General features: G+C 46.6%; 1 protein-coding gene across 3 annotated transcripts in view; it reads left to right on the top strand.

The window, feature by feature from the left end:
• lingo3b (leucine rich repeat and Ig domain containing 3b) overlaps positions 1-18,206 on the top strand; it is a 33,035-nt gene extending 14,829 nt beyond the window's left edge. Inside the window, exons 2-5 of one of the 3 annotated variants that reach the window (XR_012926238.1) lie at positions 8,157-8,754; positions 9,045-9,788; positions 10,621-14,997; positions 15,153-18,206. Coding sequence is in view for 1 of the 3 variants with exons in the window: in XM_076021165.1 (XP_075877280.1) it covers positions 8,209-8,754; positions 9,045-9,788; positions 10,621-11,190 (1,860 nt within the window). In the remaining 2 variants the exon portion in view is untranslated. Of the gene's footprint in view, positions 1-8,156; positions 8,755-9,044; positions 9,789-10,620 lie in introns of all 3 variants that reach the window. The other 2 variants (XR_012926237.1, XM_076021165.1) reach the window with 2 other exon arrangements.
• Positions 18,207-19,190: the final 984 nt, after the last annotated feature.

The following is a 19,190-nucleotide window of genomic DNA, read 5'->3' as shown; positions in this document are numbered from 1 at the left end:
TGGACAATTTGCCACTTCATTACAGGGCCGCATGGAGAGACAAACTCACACCTACAGACAATTTAGAGTTCTCAACTGACCTGACAACATGTCTTTGGACCACTGTGATAACATATTGTGTCATGACATAATCATGAACAACAACAACAACAATAATAATAATAATAATAATAATAATAATAATAATAATAATAATAATAATAAGAAGAAGAAGAAGAAGAAGAAGAAGAATATTATTATCATCATCATTATTATTATTATCATTATTATTATTATTATTATTATTATTATTATTATTATTATTATTATTATTATTATTATAAATACTATCTTCGCTTAACATACAAGCTCACTCCACATATTCTTCATGGATTTTTGGGGGGTTGAATGTCTAAAAATAAGCTTTTTCTGTGTGTAGTGTTGTTGTTCTGGACACAGCTCAGTCTTGCATTTCCAATCTCCCAGTTTGATCCTATGATTTTCTCTGGCATCATTGGGTTGTTATGATGAATTAAGTTTTTTGAATGATGTACGTGGTGAACACATGACTTACAAAACATTGGTGTGGGGTTATGGTATTGCAGCTCGTTCTGAAGAAAAAAATCTTTATGTCAAGCTCAGTATCTTTTCTCTCCAATATAATGCTTTGTGTCTGGCTTTGCTTGTTCTTTGGGGGTCAGTCACAGCAGACTGACAGAGCGGGAACACATGGGACGCAGGGTTTTAGATGAATTCAAAGATGGATGTTCTACTTCTGAATAGAACAAACAATGTTTGAAGTGATTCACTGGATGCTGCAATGTTGTTTTGTTCCCCCTTTAATCCCACATCGTCCCTGGGTGCATATTTATCACGACTGTCACAACGTCTCCAGCTGTCAGATTAAAAGCCGCAGACAAAAAGGAGGAAACAAAGACCGGAAGAGAGGGAGACGAAGAGAAAGAATGTCTATAGATTGTAGTACATCCCTCCGCTGAGCATTGACTTAACAATAGAAATATACATCAATTTTATCAGTGTCCGACTGTACTTGTAAAAGGCCATTTTAAGAGAAATACTCTCACTTTCAAGTTTATGTGTTCTGTTGCATTGGTTTCAATTCCAAAATAAAGTCTGACATGGAGTAATTACTGTGATTTTAATGGGAAAACTCAAAGCTGAGGTTTCACCCATTGCACATGGCAGCAAGAGACGTCTGCAGAACTCCTCGTCTGTGCCAAAGCCCTCCGACATTTTCCTATAGATTGCCGCGTTGGAAATAACTTAACACTCCGTCTCGCGCTCTCTCCCTCTCACAGGGAGCCTATATACAGCAACTTCCAAGAACATGTAAACGCAAGCAGCTGTGTTGCATTCTCACGGGCGCCCACATGAACACCGCTCCTGGGTAGGAGGCTGCAGCAGATACTGGGGCAGTAAACATGGTCACTTGGATGACACTACATGGGCAGTATGGAGGCATGTTTGTTGCTGCTGTAGGCGTCCAGTGCGTGGGACCTCGGGACGGCTCCATGGAGTAGAAAATGACGCCAGCTTCGCCTGCGTTGAAGTGGTGAGTGGATAAACGTGAGGTTTTAGTTCCCTTTTGGGTTACTAATGTATGACATTCAGCTCTGGTTATCATCCAGTTTACAAACTCAGTCATGGTGTGCAGTTTGGATGGCCTCAGGTTTCTGTCTGTTTTCCAAACACGCTATGTGCGTAGTTTAAAGCATCAGCTTTTAAAAATGAACGGAACTAGCCCAAAACATGCATCTGAGAAAGAGCGGCAGTGGAATATTTAGGTCATTCACACTAGGGGTTCCTCTTGGATGTTTAAATTCTGTGAAATCTGAGCCCAGCCAGAAAGATTTGGTACTTCATCTGAAAAAAAGAAAAAAAAAATGCCTTTCAACTCCATTCTCTTTTTTTTTCACAATTATCAGTTATTCGGGTTAATTTACAGCAGAATTGACTGCGTTTCCAGTGGGGTTTTTTGCAAGGTTTGAGCAGAGAGAAAAATGATAAACAGTAAAACAAAACAAAAAAAATCACATACAGATGGCTCAAACATGCCTACACACAAGCACTTAATTGATGTTTGTCATGAAGAGAACAGAGATGAGCACAACAAAACCAGCCAAGAGTCAATGCAGAATCAAGCAAGGAAGAACTCTACGGTCTAAAATGGCTAAAACAACACATTTTAAACTTGCTTTTGATTTTTTTATATTTACATTAATGTATTTGTATGTGAAAATGATTTAATAATTATAGTATCTCACTTGGAAAGTCTGGTTTGGAAAATTCTCAAAATGTTCAGGAGGATGACAGACATTAAGGAAACTGAGTTTGATTACTGTAATGTGCTTTTGTTTGACGCTTTAGTGTAAGTCAGGCCCCTCGCTGAGGTATAAGTGTTGGGAAAGTTTAAAGTGAAAACCTCTCTCTCTCTCTCTCTCTCTCTCTCTCTCTCTCTCTCTCTCTCTCTCTCTCTCTCTCTCTCTCTCTCTCACACACACACACAAACACACACACACACTCACACAAACACATACACTCCAATGAAATGACCTTTTCAGCTTTTCCCCCATCTAATCCATTTAACGTTGTCTATCTCCAGCCCACACACCAGCACAGACAGCTCCTGTCTGAGTGCTGCGACATTTATTGTGTGTGTGTGTGTGTGTGTGTGTGCGTGTGCGTGTGTGTGTGTGTGTGTGTGTGTGTGTGTGTGTGTGCTTGCGTGGCTAACTTTTTTGGCCATGCGTTGTTTGTTTTGAAGTTATTAAAGGGCTGCAGGAGATTTTCTCCCGCTTAATGAACCAGCCATTTTTTTAATTTTTTTTTTAATGAACCAGATTTTTCTCCCTCTCCAGTCTCTGGTTTATTGTACCTTGTTTGTGCTCCCCATTTGCTGCGCACTTCCTGTGGCTGTCAGCCGTTGTTCTCCGCGCACCGAGCCTCCTCTGGCGCTGTTCAGCTGGATTCCCTTTGATAGGAGTTGGAGATCTGAGGCTGGAGCTTCTGGGCCTGCACACTCATTTGTGAAGTAACTCTCCGCACTGGTGGCGTCTGTCTGTCTGCTGCTGCTGCTACTGCTGCTGCTGCTGCTGCTGCTGCTCAGGAAGAGAACGCAGACGCGTTTGAGCTCGGAGAACTCACGAGGGCCTGTGAAGTATTTTAAGGATCAACGGGTAGCAGCATGGAGAGTACAGTAGGAGGCAGCGTGAGTCAGGAATCAGCTCTTGTTTTTTTGGTGAAGCATCCGCTGCAGAAGCAGACAGTCATCAGCAGCGGAGTGATGAAGTGTCTGTTTGTTTTGCTCTGTGTGTGTGTCTGTGTGTCTCTGTGTGCTTCTGTCATCACCATGACTGAGGCTGACAGATAGGGGCAACATATGTTGCCTTGCTTCCTCATCTCGTCAACATCGCCAGTCGCCTGCTACACAGGAAGAACCTGACACGAGCTTCTGCCAGATGTTAAAAAAAAAACTATGATTTTGAATCTGTTGGAATTGAGGAGGAAAAAAAAGAGGAACAGGAAACTTATTTGACAAAAACAACAACAAGGTTTTGTGTGGAGGATTATCAAGTGGACAAACAAGCACAGAACAGACACCTGACTTGTGGGGGAGTTGCTCACTTTGAAGAGGTATCGGTGCCCTTTGTGACATCACAAAGAAATCACTTCAAATATTGTAGTAATAGTATGGCATTTCTACATGCCTATTTATTTATTTATTATTTTACATTCTACTTCATCACTAGTGATATACATGGGTCTTTTGGGTGGTTGAGTGTGTGAGTCCTAACAGTTTCCCTAATTCACACGGTTTCTCAAAAGTGGTGCCAACAACAGTCGTGAAGGGGGCACTTTTAACAGACGGCATTGTGAGGGAACGCTGGTTTAGTGAACAATACATACTGTGAGACCTTTAAAGGCATTGTGTTTTGTTTTTTTAGGTTCTCTAATCATGTAAAGGTCAAACAAGGCTGCATGTCATTGTCGATCAGTTCACGCCCACTGCCTCAAGTGAGTCAGCCTTCTTAGCGAGCGCAGCTACAGTGAGGCAGCGTCGCACCTCGTGTGCAAACCTGCAAACTCACTCCACAGCGCAGCCCAGTGATTCTCCTCTGAAGGCGTTTGTTAGTGACTGTAGTTTTGCACATTTATCATCTGTCACACTTTGATGGCCGTGTTGTACACAAGGGCTTTGTGAGCACCAGCGATGTTTTTGTGATGAAGTTTTCATCCTGCTCCAGTTTTTTATTTGTGTTCCCACTTCTGGCGTTTTCGCCTCCTCTTCCTCTCCCTGTTTTGTTGCCTTTAATTATGTTTTGATGGCAGTCTTTCTTTGTTTGTGTTGCCAGTCTGAATTTGGGTGTTTGATATTCTTTTTGCGCGGGGCCCACATGAGACACAATTAAACTGGATTTGACTCAAACAAAGTCACATTTCTTGCAGATTACGGTGGCCAAACTTGGGATTTCCACAACTCAAAAAAAATAATGAAATATTTGCTCTGAGTCACAGTTGTCCTCGCTGACGTATACTCGCCTCCTCGTCACCCTGTCACTGCAGCTGCTAAAGCTTTACCTCACACTGGCTTAAAATCAAGTGACTAAGCTCAGATTTAGCGTTGGAGCTTTAGCTATTTAACGACAGAGCATACACATTTTCCTGACGTCAACCCAAGATGGACCTCGCTTTGTTTGCAATGATAAAGATGTTGAATGCTCTCTCTGATATCCTGCTGACCCCTTCCACTGTGCCTAGTTCAGGGATGTAAAAGTGTGTCTCAAGAGGTTTGACTGTGCGTGCGTGCATGTGTGTGTGTGTGTGTGTGTGTGTGTGTGTGTGTGTGTGTGTGTGTGTGTGTGTGTGTGTGTGTGCATGTGTGTGTGTGTGTGTGTGTGTGTGTGTGTGTGCGAGAGAGAGAAAGAAAAAGCAAACAAGCTAGACAAAGCTTAAGACGGAGGGAACCCGGCGCTGTAGAGATCCACGCTCTGCTGGCCAAATATAAGAGCTTATAAAGGCAACCAGTCAACATGGGTGACCTATTTACGTTCAGACACACAGACGTACGCCAGCCGCCACCACTGCTGCCGCTGCTTCATTCTCAGTCGTTTAGATTGCAATGTCTTATTTGGCAGCACAAGTTTCTCATTTTGACTCGCTCCCAAAACCTGTGTGTTTGAAGCATCTGGCTGCGGTCATCCAGTGTGACGCCCGCACGATGCGCGTATGTGTGGTAGGGCAACATCTGCTCATTAGGTCAGACTTTAAAAGTTGGTTATTTTTAGCTGTCTGGTCTGATTACCATCCCATTCTTTCCTTGTCTCTCCCCCGGACAGCTGGCCAGGGGCAGGATCTGCCTCCGCTGGCCGTCTGGAGGCTTGTGTGCTATTTGCCACTGCTGCAGCGTTAACATCTGGCAAACATTAAATTCTGGTACCACGCCGTGGATTTATGGACCATGTGATTTCATGTGTGCCATCCGTTCAGGTACGTTAAGACTGCTTTAGAAAGTGTCCCCATTTCTCCTCAGTGTTAAAGCTGGTGGAAGAAGAGGTGGAAAGAAGAACACCTGCTGTTGAAGTAACAGAAACACTCTCATCTGTTTGCCCCGAGCGTGAACCCAGCGGAGGCACACAGGTGTGAGTGTGTGTCTATGTCTGGCTTGAGAGTGCGTGTTCGTCTTGTCCTTGAGTCCACCAGCGAGCACCTTGTCTTCCTCCGTGATGTCAGTTCATCGATTCATGCCGCGGCCCAGAAGATGAGTCCCTGGGGACGGCGAGACGGGAGACAGGTTACATCTATCAGACTGCATAAGAGCGAGACGGATGTCCTTTCTGACACACACGCACACACACACACACACAGTACACATTTGCAGTATACAGTATCACACAACCAAGGGCAACTTTTTCCCTGAGTACAGTTTTTTATATCTTAACTCTTCACACTGGCCTTGACATGAATTTACAACAAAATTACAAAGAAAAAAATATTACCAAATATTTTTTGACAGGACACTCTGAAGGTTTTAGTTCTCACTGAAAGGCCACAGACACAAAGAGTTTCTTCTCCAACAGTGGAAATTGCATCACTGCTGGTTTTGGTTTGTTTTTTTTAGAATGTCAGGAGAAAAGTCAGAGAGGTGATTAAAAATAACCAGCAGAAGAATTTTTTAAAATTTTGAAATTCTTCAAAAATGATTTGGAATATTTAGGTATTTCATTCTTTATGGAAGGTTTGACTGATTTCCACCATACTGACACAGATTTTTGTTTCCCATTAAATAAAGTTTCTCTATGAGAAAAATATCATCATGTCACTGCCCTTAAAGTAATCCCACTGGAGCGAGAACGGTGATGCTAATTTGCTTTGATTTGTCCTATAAATAGCTTGTTTGAACAGAACATCTGTACGCTCCGGTCTGTTTCTCAGAGGCCTCTCCTGGGCTCTACTCAGCAGGGACGCTTAGGTGTGCCGCTCCGTGGCGGCCGCGGTCGCAGGAAGTCGGCGCCGGTTGCCGGCTGCTGACTGGCGGCGCAACGCCGAGTACATGCAACAAGAACTGGGTCAGTTTGTGCGGCAGTCTGAGCAGCTTCCTCTCGGCGTCTGCCATTTGTCTCCGAGCGAAAGGAAAACACTGTGCCAGATTTCAAGCAGGCCCTTTAAGATATGAGATCTGTAAACACAGTGTTTTCCAGACCTGTCAAAAGTTTTAGGACTTCTCCAGCCCGAGGCTCAGCGGATGAGACACAGTCTCTGGGGCGGGTGGAGAGGTTGCACTGCGCATTGTGCCACTTTGATCTCATGCCCGAAAATGTGTGTGTGTGTGTGTGTGTGTGTGTGTGTGTGTGTGTGTGTGTGTGTGCGTGCGTGAGTGCGCGTTTGTGCGCAGACCTTGTGCGCCATCATTTGAAATTAACTTGGATCCCTGCTTCTTCATCTTGCCTGATCCCGCTGAAGCCAAAGCATCAAAACAGTCAGACGCGATTAGAAGTTCGCACGGCTGCTTTCCAAAACTCGTCTCGCTGGGAAGGCAGCGGCCAGGAGGAGGAGGAAGAGGAGAGAAACTGGCTGCTTTTGATTGTGTGACTCGCCCTCACCACATTTCCTGCAACAGCACAAACCAAACCATATATTATTAATCTGTTTGGCTCTTTCCTCCTTCATCTGCCAGCAATGCATATATACAAAACACTCCCTGGCCTGCCGCTAAGATTCTCTCTCATTATCCGTTGATCTGAAAGGCACTGACAACTGGCCAAATTGTCTAGTTAACATTTGAGGCTGTCTGCTGAGCTTGTAAAGCATTAGAGCAAAAAATAAATAAATCTACACACTTATTATGAATGCCTCAGCCGCTCAAGCATTTCTGCAGCTTCCTCCTTATCAAATGGACTCTGACTGGAAGACCTAATGCCAGGTGCTCTTTGGCTGCCTCCGAGCTGAAATCAGTGAGTGGGAGAGTTGACGGTTTGCCCCAAGAAATGTTCAAGCGCAAGTGATTCATCCCGTGCTTGTGAAAGAGGAGGCTGAGAGCAAAAGATTTTAATTTCTGTCCAGGCTCATTTGGCAAAAGTGGCTCATCCTACGCGCACATAACGGCACAGAATTGATCAAACGAGCAACACGACTCGTCGGCACACCGCGATCCAGAAACCCAGGCGTGTGTGGCTGGAGGGCATCGCGTGACCATCGGCTGATAATAAATTCATTTGTTGTCAAAGTGGAGCAGACGGTATCAGCGCGGCAAAGGCCTTGCGTGCGCGGGCGTTGTGTCGTAGCGAGGAAGCTTCTGTCGGCCGGCTCACCCAGTGAAACCACTGACGGAGAAGTCAAAGGACAAATCCACTTGAATATTAGGCGTGAAAATGCACCACTGTTAAGTAAGCGCGACAGGGTCCTAATTCGGAGCCTTGCCACGATGTCTGAATCCCCCTTAGATCTCTGCACTTAAGCTGCAGGAAGCATGGATAATTTACAGCAGCGAAGATGTAATTTTTATGAGCTTGGGAGATGAAGGATTGTAAATCTTTAGTATCATGTCTTCATTCATTCTTCTCATATCTTTTTCATGCCCCCCCTCGCCCTCTCCGGCCCAACCGCCCACGCTTTTTGAGTCTGCCTCACTCCTGTCGACCATCTGTGTCTCCTTGCAGGCGTGTGGTGCGCTGACCCTGCCTGCAGGCGAGGAGTCAGAGGACCAGGGCCATGATTGGCTCTCCTGGCCTCGGACGGCGTGCCTTCGTGCCGTGGCCGAGGCTGTGGCGATGGGTCCTGGTGGCGTCTCTTCTCGCCACGCTCTTCCTGACGGACGGCCGGGCCTGTCCGCCGCGGTGCGAGTGCTCGGCTCAGCTCAGGTCGGTGTCGTGCCAGCGGCGGCGGCTGGCCAACATCCCGGAAGGCATCCCCACCGAGACCAAAGTCCTGGACCTCAGCAAGAACCGCCTGCGCTGGGTGCAGGCAGGTGACCTGGCGCCATACCCGCGGCTGGAAGAGGTGGACCTCAGCGAGAACCTCATCACCACGCTGGAGCCCAATGCCTTCGCCACCCTCCACAATCTCAAAGTGCTCAAGCTAAGAGGGAACCAGCTGAAGCTGGTGCCCATGGGAGCCTTCGCCAAGCTGGGCAACCTGACCAGCCTGGACCTGAGCGAGAATAAGATTGTGATTCTGCTGGACTACACCTTCCAGGACCTGAGGAGTCTGAAGCACTTGGAGGTGGGAGACAACGACCTGGTTTATATATCGCACAAGGTGAGTCACTCCAGCAACGGGTCCGACCCCTTAACTTATTGAAATTACATCATAACACTAATGTCATTGATGCAGTTGAAGTACTGGAAGTACTGATTGTTGATAATCTTGGGAGCTCAACTTTTTATGTACCCAGGCTTGTTTCAGAGCTTCACTTGTAATACGAGGGAACCTGTCATATGTTTTATTGAGATTTTCACTCCATCAGAATCCCGTCATGCTGCACCTACCACACAAGCTTCTAGGATGTTTATGTTCTGCGGTTGAGCTTCAGTCTGTTTGGCCCTCAGGCGTTCTCAGGGCTGCTGGGCCTGGAAGATCTCACAATAGAGCGCTGCAACCTGACGTCCATCGCTGGCCAGACGCTGTCATACCTCCGCAGCCTGGTCACCCTCCACCTGCGTCACCTCAGCATCATCGCCTTGGAGGACCAGAACTTCCGCAAGCTCTCCAACCTGCGGGGCCTGGACATCGACCACTGGCCGTACCTGGAGTATATCTCCCCTCTCAGCTTCCAGGGGTTGGACCTCCATTGGCTCTCCATCACCAACACCAACATCACGTCGGTCCCTTCTTCTTCTTTCAAGAACCTGGTGCATCTCACCCACCTCAACCTGTCCTACAATCCCATCACCACGCTGGAGCCCTGGGCCTTCAAAGACCTGCTGCGCCTGAAGGAGCTCATCATGGTCAACACAGGTTTGATGACGGTGGAGCACCACGCCCTCGGAGGCCTCAGGCAGATCCGGGTGCTCAACTTCTCTTCTAACGACCTGCAGACTCTAGAGGAGGGCTCCTTCCACTCGGTCAACAGCCTGGAGACCGTCAGAGTGGATGGAAACCCTCTCATGTGCGACTGCCGTCTGTTGTGGATCCTGCAGCGACGCAAGACCCTCAACTTTGACGGCAGGGTGCCGGTGTGTGCAGGGCCGGTGGAGGTGCAAGGGGTCAGCCTCAGCGCCTTCAGCGACTCTGCACTCTTCGATCACTTCACGTGCCAGAAGCCTAAGATCCGCAATCGTAAGCTGCAGCAGGTAGGTCTATATCTATAAGTTGGTTCTAGATATACTCCAGTCCTGAATAGTTTTATGCCGATAGAAAAACACAATTTTACACTATCTTTTATACTGGCTTCCTCCTGCACTCAGGGTTGCAGGGGTCTGCTGGAGCCTGTCCCAGCTGTCATGGGGCGAAGACAGGGTCACACCCGGGACAAGTCACCCATTTATTGCAGCGACACATAGAAAGACAAACAAAGAATAACAACTTATCATTCACACTCACACCTACAGTCAATTTAGCATTCCCAAATGTTTCAGAACTGTGGGAGGAAGTCACAGAGAGAACCCACACAGACACAGGGAGAACATGCAAACTCCACACAGAAAGCCCCCCAGGATCAAACCCGCAACCTTTTACACTGTTTTGATTAATAAGCCAAGCGACAACTGTCGCCTCGCAGCAAGAAGGTTGTGAGTTCGATTCAGCATTGGTTGGCCTTTCTGTGTTGAGTTTTGCATGTTCTCCCTGAGTCTATGTGAGTTCTTTCCAGGCACTCTGCCTTCCTCCAAAAATCTAAACGAAGCCTAATTGGCATTTCTGTACTGCCCGTAGGCGTGAGTGGAAAAGGTGGTTTGTGTATGTAACATTACGCTATGACAGCTGGTATAAAATCCAGCAGCTCTGTGACCCTTGGCACAGGATGAACGAGGATAGAAATTGATGGATGGAGGGATGGAAGGATGAAGGCATGATTAATTAGCCAATGTTTGGGATTTTCCAGCAGGGACGTCTACTGGCAGATGTTGTTGTGCGTGTTTTGGCCCATTTAGTCCTTCTCAATCTTTTCCCTTTGACCTCCCTCAGGTCGTCGCTCACGAGGGTCAAGCCGTGAGTTTTCTGTGCCGAGCCGAAGGAGACCCCGTCCCCGCCATCGTCTGGATTTCCCCACAGCGCCGGCGGATCACCGCCAAGAGTTCGGGCCGCGTCACCGTCCTGCCGAGCGGCACGCTAGAGATCCGCTACGCTCAGCTCACGGACAGCGGGACGTACATCTGCATCGCCAGCAACGCCGGAGGTAACGACACCTACTTTGCCACGCTCACCGTGCGCGGTCAGCCGCTGGACGCCGCCTCCGCCTTCTTCCTCAACCGCTCACTGTACGGCGGCGACTTTTTCAACGACACCAACATGAACAGCACGCGCGTTTTCCTCAAGTTCACCTTGGACCTGACCACCATCCTGGTCTCCACGGCGATGGGTTGCATCACCTTCCTGGGGGTGGTCCTCTTCTGTTTCCTGCTGTTGTTCGTGTGGAGCCGAGGGCGCGGCCAACGCAAGAACAACTTCACAGTGGAGTACTCGTTCCGGAAATCCGAGCCCGCCACCGGCAGCTCCTCGGGAGGGACCAGGAAGTTTAACATGAAGATGATATGAAACAACGCAGCCAGGGGTCCCTCGGGGGAGGCATGAGCACGTCCCAAAAACGTGTCTGACGCACACAAACGCACACAGCCGCCGACTCGCAAAGAAGCATGAAAAGCATGACATAAGATCCCATCCGTGGCTCCGCACGAGAAAAAAAAGAAAATTGCTCCCAACACTAAAAAGTAGAGCCACGGTTTGATTTGGTTTTGAAATTGACCCCACTCTCTCTGTGGCCCTCTGGTTTCTTTCAGCTTGTGGCTGGAAGACCAGAAGGAAACGTAGAAGATGTAGGTGATGTTGGAAAAACACAAGTCTTGGTTAATCAATTAGTGGCATAATGGTTGTTCAGCCTGTGGTTGGATGACTGCAAATTAAAATATATATATTAAGTTTAAATTTAGCTTCTGTGTGATTTTGCCAGCCTTCCTGTAACAGGAGACCTGGCTTTCTTACTTTTACTTAAACATAAATGCATGCAGACGTAACAAGGGTTAAGTTGTAAGTCCACACCTCTGAATAAAGGAACTGTTTGAACCTGTTTCGTACAGACAACCACCATCTGTTCTGCCCACAGCTGAAGAGCTCTGTCGGGTCAACAAAAGCACTTCATCGCATGATCACACGCCATTTGTTTCAATGTGCCAACAATTCACCACGTGGTCTGATAGCAGTGCCATGGATTCGGCTCACTCCCATAAAATTCTGCAGCTCTGCTCATCAGCGCCCCATCTGGCCTTTTACTTCTTTGTGAGATCCCACAACGACAACAACAACGTTAGCTGTGTGAGTTTGGGACGAGCACACCGGCCAGCGGCCGCTGTGGCAGCCCGCACTCCGAGGGGTTTGGTTAGGAAGTCAAGCCCGGCGGAGGCGGGCCGCCACAGCTGGCACAACAACAACCAGCAACACAGGAGAGGGAGGGGAGCTGAGGGTGGAGGCTTCTGGGGAAAGAGGAGAAAAAAAGGACAGAGAGGAGTCGTGTCCGACCGCCTCCTTTTCTTTTCTTTTCTTCTACACCTGAAGCCCCACTCATGCTCTTGAGCAGCCATCTCCATCCTCTGCTGTGCTGACGGACGCCCAGCCTCGCCACCGCTGCCCGGGGGGAGCAGCCTGGTGTGCTGGGTCACCCTCAGAGGGAGGGACGGAGGACACGGTGCAACAACACTGCAGCGGTCACACACATGTACACATGTAGCGGCACGCACAAACACATTTAAAAAAAAATAATAGTTAAAACCATTTAGTAATGCTTTTTGTTTCAAAGTTTCAATGCTCTGTATATGTTTACTTATATTGTAGTATTGACAATAGGCTACCTTGAATCCTTGAATCGTTTCGCAGAGTAAACAGTAGATTCGGAGAAGAAAAGCCTTTCAAACTTCCATTTAGTTGCTTCACAATGGTCTTATTTTGACAAGTTGTCATGGCGGTCACAAACGTTTCGCAATGAGACGCATTTTCCACATCACGCACACACTAGCAAAGCCACAGGAAGGGACGCTTGTATTTATTTTTTCTTTATGTTTTTATGGAGGACGGATTCAAACAAGTGGAGTTGCTGCACCGTGTTGCTGACCGCCCTCTCTCTCTCTCCTTCTGAGACCGGCCGGGTGTGCGAATGTCTCTGCCCCCCTAGCCCAGTGCATCCCCCCCCACTCCTCCCACTCTCCTCACCCCCCACCCCCCACACACCCTCACTGGGTCCTCCTTGAAGGGAGGGGTTCCTGGCTGGAGACCGAGGATTCAAATGTAAATGAAGTCGTGTTAGCCCTACCCACGCCATGTGCATTGTGTAGTGGAGAGTAGTACTGTGGGTTGTTTTGTTTTGTTTTGTTTTTTTACTAAAAAAAAAAAAAAAAAGGGAGCTAAAACCACAAACTTCCGTTAAAGTGTTCTGTTGCTTCTTGTTTGTCCTCGTTTTTTTTAGATATAATTTCCTGAGTTGCTGTTCCTTCGTGAACTCTGTTGCTATTTGCCGTTTTATTTGCTTTCCTTGTTCCTTGTCCGCTGTGTGAGAACGTTCTGTTCTCAACGCCCGAGAACATTCCCATCTATCATTTGCATCTTTGAAACGCTAGAAATTAGTATTTTTGTACAGACTTGAGATTTTCGTTGTTTTCTAAGGCAGTAGTTCACCGCTCGGTGTTGCAAATTAGATGTGAAATTAGATATTTCTTCCTCCTACACTGTTTTGTCTTTAAAAAATGTGTAGGCTGGATTTATAAGTTAGTTGTTTAAACAGAAGTTGTGTCCTAAATTGCATACTTTCATTGGTGTACATCAGTGCAGTACACTTGCTGTGTGGCACACAAACCTTGAATTGATACTTTTCCATCCATCTCTTCTTCGGTTGTTTTCTTTTTCTATTTAAAAATCGACTAGTAATGAGTGAAAATGGTAAAGCCAAAAAGTCAGAATTTAATGAACAGAAAATTAATGATCACCACACAGTTAATGCCTGATTACCATGTGCCTGTAGCTCGGAGCGTGTTAGCTAGCTAGCCAAGGCTACTGTTAGCTAGCGTCCTCCTGCCTTTTCACCGCCAGTCAGCATTAGTTGAGGCTGTGATTTCTTAACGCCCCATTTTTTATTTTTTTTTTATCATTGTGACCACACTGCATGTTTGGAAACTAGTCAATGTTATGCACTGAAAGTATTTTTACTATGGGGGTATGCAATTTGGAACACCTAGCATTTAGCAAATTTAACTATGTATTACAAATCATTTTTTAAGTAACTAGCAGGAAAACAGCGGTTTCTATTGAAGACACACTGACCTTTGACGCCATAATTCTGACTGTGCTAAAAGACAGATTTAGGACGTAGACCTACTTCTGCCTCAGGCTGGAGACAGAATGACACAAACAAACTTTTGCAGAACAAATCCTTCAAACTAAGTCATTGCCCCTTGTGGCAGGTGATGAAATGGTGGCTTCTATGCCAGGATGAATAAGTGAGCAGCCGTTAAAGATTCATGAGGCCCAGTGAGAATTGATGAGCAAATTGGCCTGCTTTTACTCCTCTTTTTTGTTTCTTCTAAACACTGCCATTATTCTTTTGTGTTGAGAGCAGGATGTTCCCTCCACGGACGTCCCTACTCCCCGAGCCGACCCCTCTGCTTCTCCGTCCCCTGTACTTCTCAGTGAATACTAGGTTTAGAAGACAGTGAGAATGTCATGTGGTGATTGTCAGTGGTGGTATCTTGTAAACATCGATCACAAACGTAGGCGTAGGTGAGGATGTGTTTCATTTCTCGTTGTCTCCCTCCTCTTCCTCTCCGACCCCGCTCACCCTTCGCTCCCTTCCTACTTCCCTGTTTAAACCCTTGCTGTCCCCGTTCACGGTATTAGGCTGGAATATGGTTGTGTGGTAGTAGACACGTGTACTGTGTGGTCGGTGAGTCAGTGTTGTCGTGTTCATGATTTCTAGCTCCTCGTGATGCCATCGAGCACGGAGCAAGGATGGACGGATGGATGGACAGAGGAAAGGAAAAAAATGGAGGGAAGGGGCGACCCAGGTTCCCTAAACAGGAAACACAAACAATGACATTGGTTCCGATTTCACGCCCTCCTCAACTCTGAAGAACCATTTTTGGAACATTCCCCACTCTGCACACTGCCACTCTGGGATCTTTTTCTCTGCATATGGAACAGAACCCCATTCACTGTACTGTATGTACTTTAATTATCTCCGGTGATGTTTTCTTACACTGTTCATGTAGAAAAGGGGGAGAAGGAGATGACTTTGTGCCAATTGTGACGCCATCGTTGTGACCATTGGGACACGCTGGAATTCAGCCGGCCGCTCTTGAAAATGTGAGCACTTGTGTCTGTTCAAGATGGTGCGAGTCAATCCCACACCCAAGATTAATTCTCTCCTCGCATTATCAGCGGCTTTAAGGAATTTGTTCGACATGTTCTCCGTGACACTTTGCCAAACAATTGCTAAGCAGCTTTCTATTTTTAAAAAGGTGCCAGTACAGAGAGCTTTGCAGCCCGAGCCTGGCTGACAGACTGGTAGGAGCCGAGCCGAGCCGAGCCGAGCCGAGCTGAGCCGAGCCCGACTCATCTCCCGCTGCGCTCTCTTGAGAAAGCAGGTTGGCCTCTTGCGTTGCTGCCCTGGGGTTGCTCGGCTGTTTGTCTAGAGCACTATTTTTCAACCACTGTGCCACGGCGCACTAGTGTACAGTGAGATAATATCAGATGTGCCGTGAAAAATTATCCAAATTCACTTAATTGGTCCAAAAAAAAACAAAAACATTCCATTGTCTAGTGGCTGTGCTTTAAAAGAAATGTAAGCCTATTTTCCTTCCTCAATTCCTCCCAGGATATCAGCTTTGTCTGATTCTAAACAGGCCCAGGCTTCACACTGAGTGAGTATAAACACATTAAGAGACTATATTGTCATTATTACGATAAAAAGTGTCATTTTTATAATATTTTTGGTTGTTGGTGTGCCATGGGATTATTTAAATGATAGAAAAATGTGCCGTGGCTCAAAAAAGGTTGAAAAACAGTGGTCTAGATGCCCCGTACACAGCAGCAGCAGCAGCAGCAGCATCCTCTCTGCCAGGACACCTCTGCCACCAGGGGAACCGTTCTAAAGAGGCTGGCCAAAACGATGTGAACCTTGAGACGCCACCAGGCAGGCCTGATTTACTCGTCTCTTTCCCTGCCATATCTCCTTGGCAGAAGGCTTCAGGTCCTTTTTGGCTGATTCTCCTCCTATCTGACCGGAGAGAGCATTTTCTTTGCTGTCGAGCAGCGCGTTCCTCCAGCCTCGGCGGCTTTGCCGCCGACTCTATTTGGCCCCTGAATGAATCCATCTCCTACACTTACAGCTGCCACTGTGATTGGGTTACACTTAAGTCAAATTATGAGGGCTGAGTGGGGCACTAATGTGATGAAGTAAGGGGTATTTTAGCTCAGCTGTTTGAGCGATAGCTCGGCTTAGCCTGATTTTCGAAAGATACCCGATCTGAGTAGTTTCAGCCTCGAAAACGTGTTTGGCGTCGACGAAACGTTGAATCAAAAAAGCAGTTGCTGTGTAACAGTCTTTCGGAGTGAAAACCACCTCGGACAGACAAAGCGCAACCTTTTTAACCTTGACCACATTCCTGCTCGTGCCCCCCGCCTTTTCTATGTGGCAATACTGCCATCTTGTGGCTAGTCTGAGTAACAGCAACAAAGGGGACCGCATGACTGCTGTTGTACATTGTGGGGGGTAAACGAGTTTAAAACGCAATGTCGGGCCTCAGAGCAGAGAGCAGTTTGACTGTTAAGCATCGCTGATGTTATTTTATTTTATTTTTTTGTAAGATTAGTACTTATTTCCCTAATAGCCATAGCGTGACCTCCTCGCTGCTCTGGAGGCATCGTCTGAATTATCTGGAGAGGAGCAGCCACACCACCTTCGCACACTGCAACAGATAAAAAGATAAAACAGGATAATTAAAAAATAATAATAATTAAAAAAGGCCACTCGCAGCCCCTCATTTTCCACCTGGGGCTCTAAAACACATCTTTCTCGTGGTCCTGGCAGGTTTTAAATCTATGCATGCCTTTTGTATACAGTGATTGGTACTTGCCAAACTCTCACCCACACTTGTACAGAGAGCTATGGGTGCCGGCATCACCGGCCATGGGACTGGCTGAGAGGAGGTGTGGTGGGATGGGAGGCGGCTCGTCTCCTCCCCCAGTTCTTCATTCCTGAAGCAACCGGACGAAGCGGACCGCACGCGTCTTCCTCACAGGGAGAAGCAGTTGTTTGTTTACTTGTGATGATTGTACTTTTACACATATCCGTCCACGCGCGCGCGTGCGGGAGGAGGGCCTCCTTCTTGCTCCTCCACTGCTTGCGTGCTGTAGATAAAACGATTGATATTCCAAGCAGGACGGTGGGACTGATCAATGCTGTATGGGGATGGGATTATTAATGGCATACTGGCATCGATCCACCTTGAACCTTGTCACTCTCCCACAATCCCTCTGAGGGGGTCAGGCAGGAGGAGCGGCGCTGGCAGGACCTGGTTGGCACTCATTCCTGGGTTTCCACATTACCTTGTGCCATTGTGCTTTACTTCCACTGAGAACGAGACGGTGCCATTACCCCCAGCCCCCACACCTCACACAACCCCTCCCCCAAACCAGGTCTGAGCTGATGCTGTGCTTTCCTGCCTCCCCTCCTCCTCAGAGGAAGCTCTTATTGGTGTAGCTCTGTGGTTTTTTTGGAGCCGTCTAATGGGGAATATTGAGTTTTATGTCTAAAAATTTGCTGCTTCTTCTCCCTCCTTCTCGCTCTCTCTTTCTATGTCTCTCCCTCTTGTCTCTGTCTCTTTTTTCATTTCTCTTTTTTTCAGACTCTCTCTCTCTCCCTCTCTCTCCACTTGGCGCCAAGCTCGTTAAACATTCACGTTATTACTCATCCATCACACGCACGCACGCTAATGCATTATTTGTTCCTCGTTGTTCCTCGTTGGTGCAGCCCTCCCCCGACCTGTGAAACCCAGGAATGTGTGCCCGTCGCTCCATTTTAAACACAGAGCTCACCGTGGGGCGAGTCGTTCAGTTGGGTTGTTCCGAACGCTGCGACGTGATCCATCACCGAAGTGGCTCAGAGGAGCAGCTGCACTGGCCACTTAATCCACAAACTGAATTAGCATGCCCGGGGATCCTTGGATGCAAGGAACAGAAATGTGTACATATTATAGATCTATTAGCCATATATCATGTCATCCAATCTGTCACCTTCTTGCCATGTCTGACAGAGGACAATGACTGTTGAACTGTAAATAGTGTAGCTATAATTATTAGAACTGATGTAGGACTCAGACGCTGCTTCTTTCCTCCAGGGGTCCCCTCGCTCGGCTCAGTCCCATGGCTGCTTGGTCTCAGAGGGAAAGATGAGACAATAATGTACTTCTCTATAGAACACTTAGTTCTTTTTTTAATTTCCATGTATGTTTTATAAACTGTCTGTCTTGTAAATGAACTCCTTTTCGTCATAAAAGCATGATGTGACTCCAGAGGTGTCCCGTGTCTCTTGCTGTTTCCTATTTTCTGTCCTTTGTGATGGTTGGACTGCAGCAGGGCGTCTCTCCAAACCATCCATCTCTGCTTTCATCTGCTGAATCTGCTTTCATATTGTATTATCCAAAAAAAAGTTGAACTCAAATATCCACAACGGTAAACCCTACACTGGTAAGAATGGCCACACATTCAGAAGTAAGTAAAGGTGTAACATCTTTCAGACAGCGTGAGTACTGAGAAAGAGCTGTTTTCATTTATCAGCTGACTTGTTTTCCAATGATCGGAGGCCTTGCTTGATTCTTACATTACTGATCTATTGCAGGTCATTTTAGGTTTGCTCTAACTCATTGGCGTGCAATCAGGCAAAGATGTTCCTGTAGCCTCTAGTGGTGAGAAAATGTACAGCAAGACTCCAGATTATCCGAATAAAGAAGCAAATTATTTTCTATAAATCTGATATTAACTTCAATATTTACATTTCCTGTTTCCGTGCGATGACCATGTCCAGACTGTGGTGCAGGCTGTGATTTAAGAAATTTATCTTCTTTAGTCCAATATCATGTTTGATTGCGTTATATAAAAGTGCACCGATTTGCTTCATCAATCACAGAAGCTTGTTTGCATTATATACCCAACAGGTGGTTTAGTTGCATTAAAAGGTCCGTACATGATTTATGAGCACGAGGTGCGGGGGTTTGTCATCCTGATATCACGTTAGGAAGCACTTTCGAACTCAAAACACGGAGAATAAACCTTTTTTTCTTTTTCTTTGAAGTAACCTCAGATGTGTCACTCTGAGCTCTAGGGGTTAAACTTTTTATCTGTTTAAATTCTTTCCAGTGATCATAAAAAAAAAAAATCTGTATTTATTTCAGTGTTTGTATGCATAGATGGCAAAAATACCGTAACGAGTACATTGCTGACTGAATGGCAGTTAGCTCTCCTGTAGATAGGGCAGTTTAAATTTTACGGACACGTCT

The sequence above is a fragment of the Nelusetta ayraudi genome, unplaced genomic scaffold (genome assembly GCF_046127955.1).
Source record: "Nelusetta ayraudi isolate G7.1 ecotype Tasmania unplaced genomic scaffold, CSIRO-AGI_Nayr_v1 ptg000011l, whole genome shotgun sequence".
Lineage (NCBI taxonomy): Eukaryota > Metazoa > Chordata > Actinopteri > Tetraodontiformes > Monacanthidae > Nelusetta > Nelusetta ayraudi.
The sequence above is the reverse complement of the archived record's forward strand: the minus strand, read 5'-3'. Positions and strand labels throughout refer to the sequence as shown.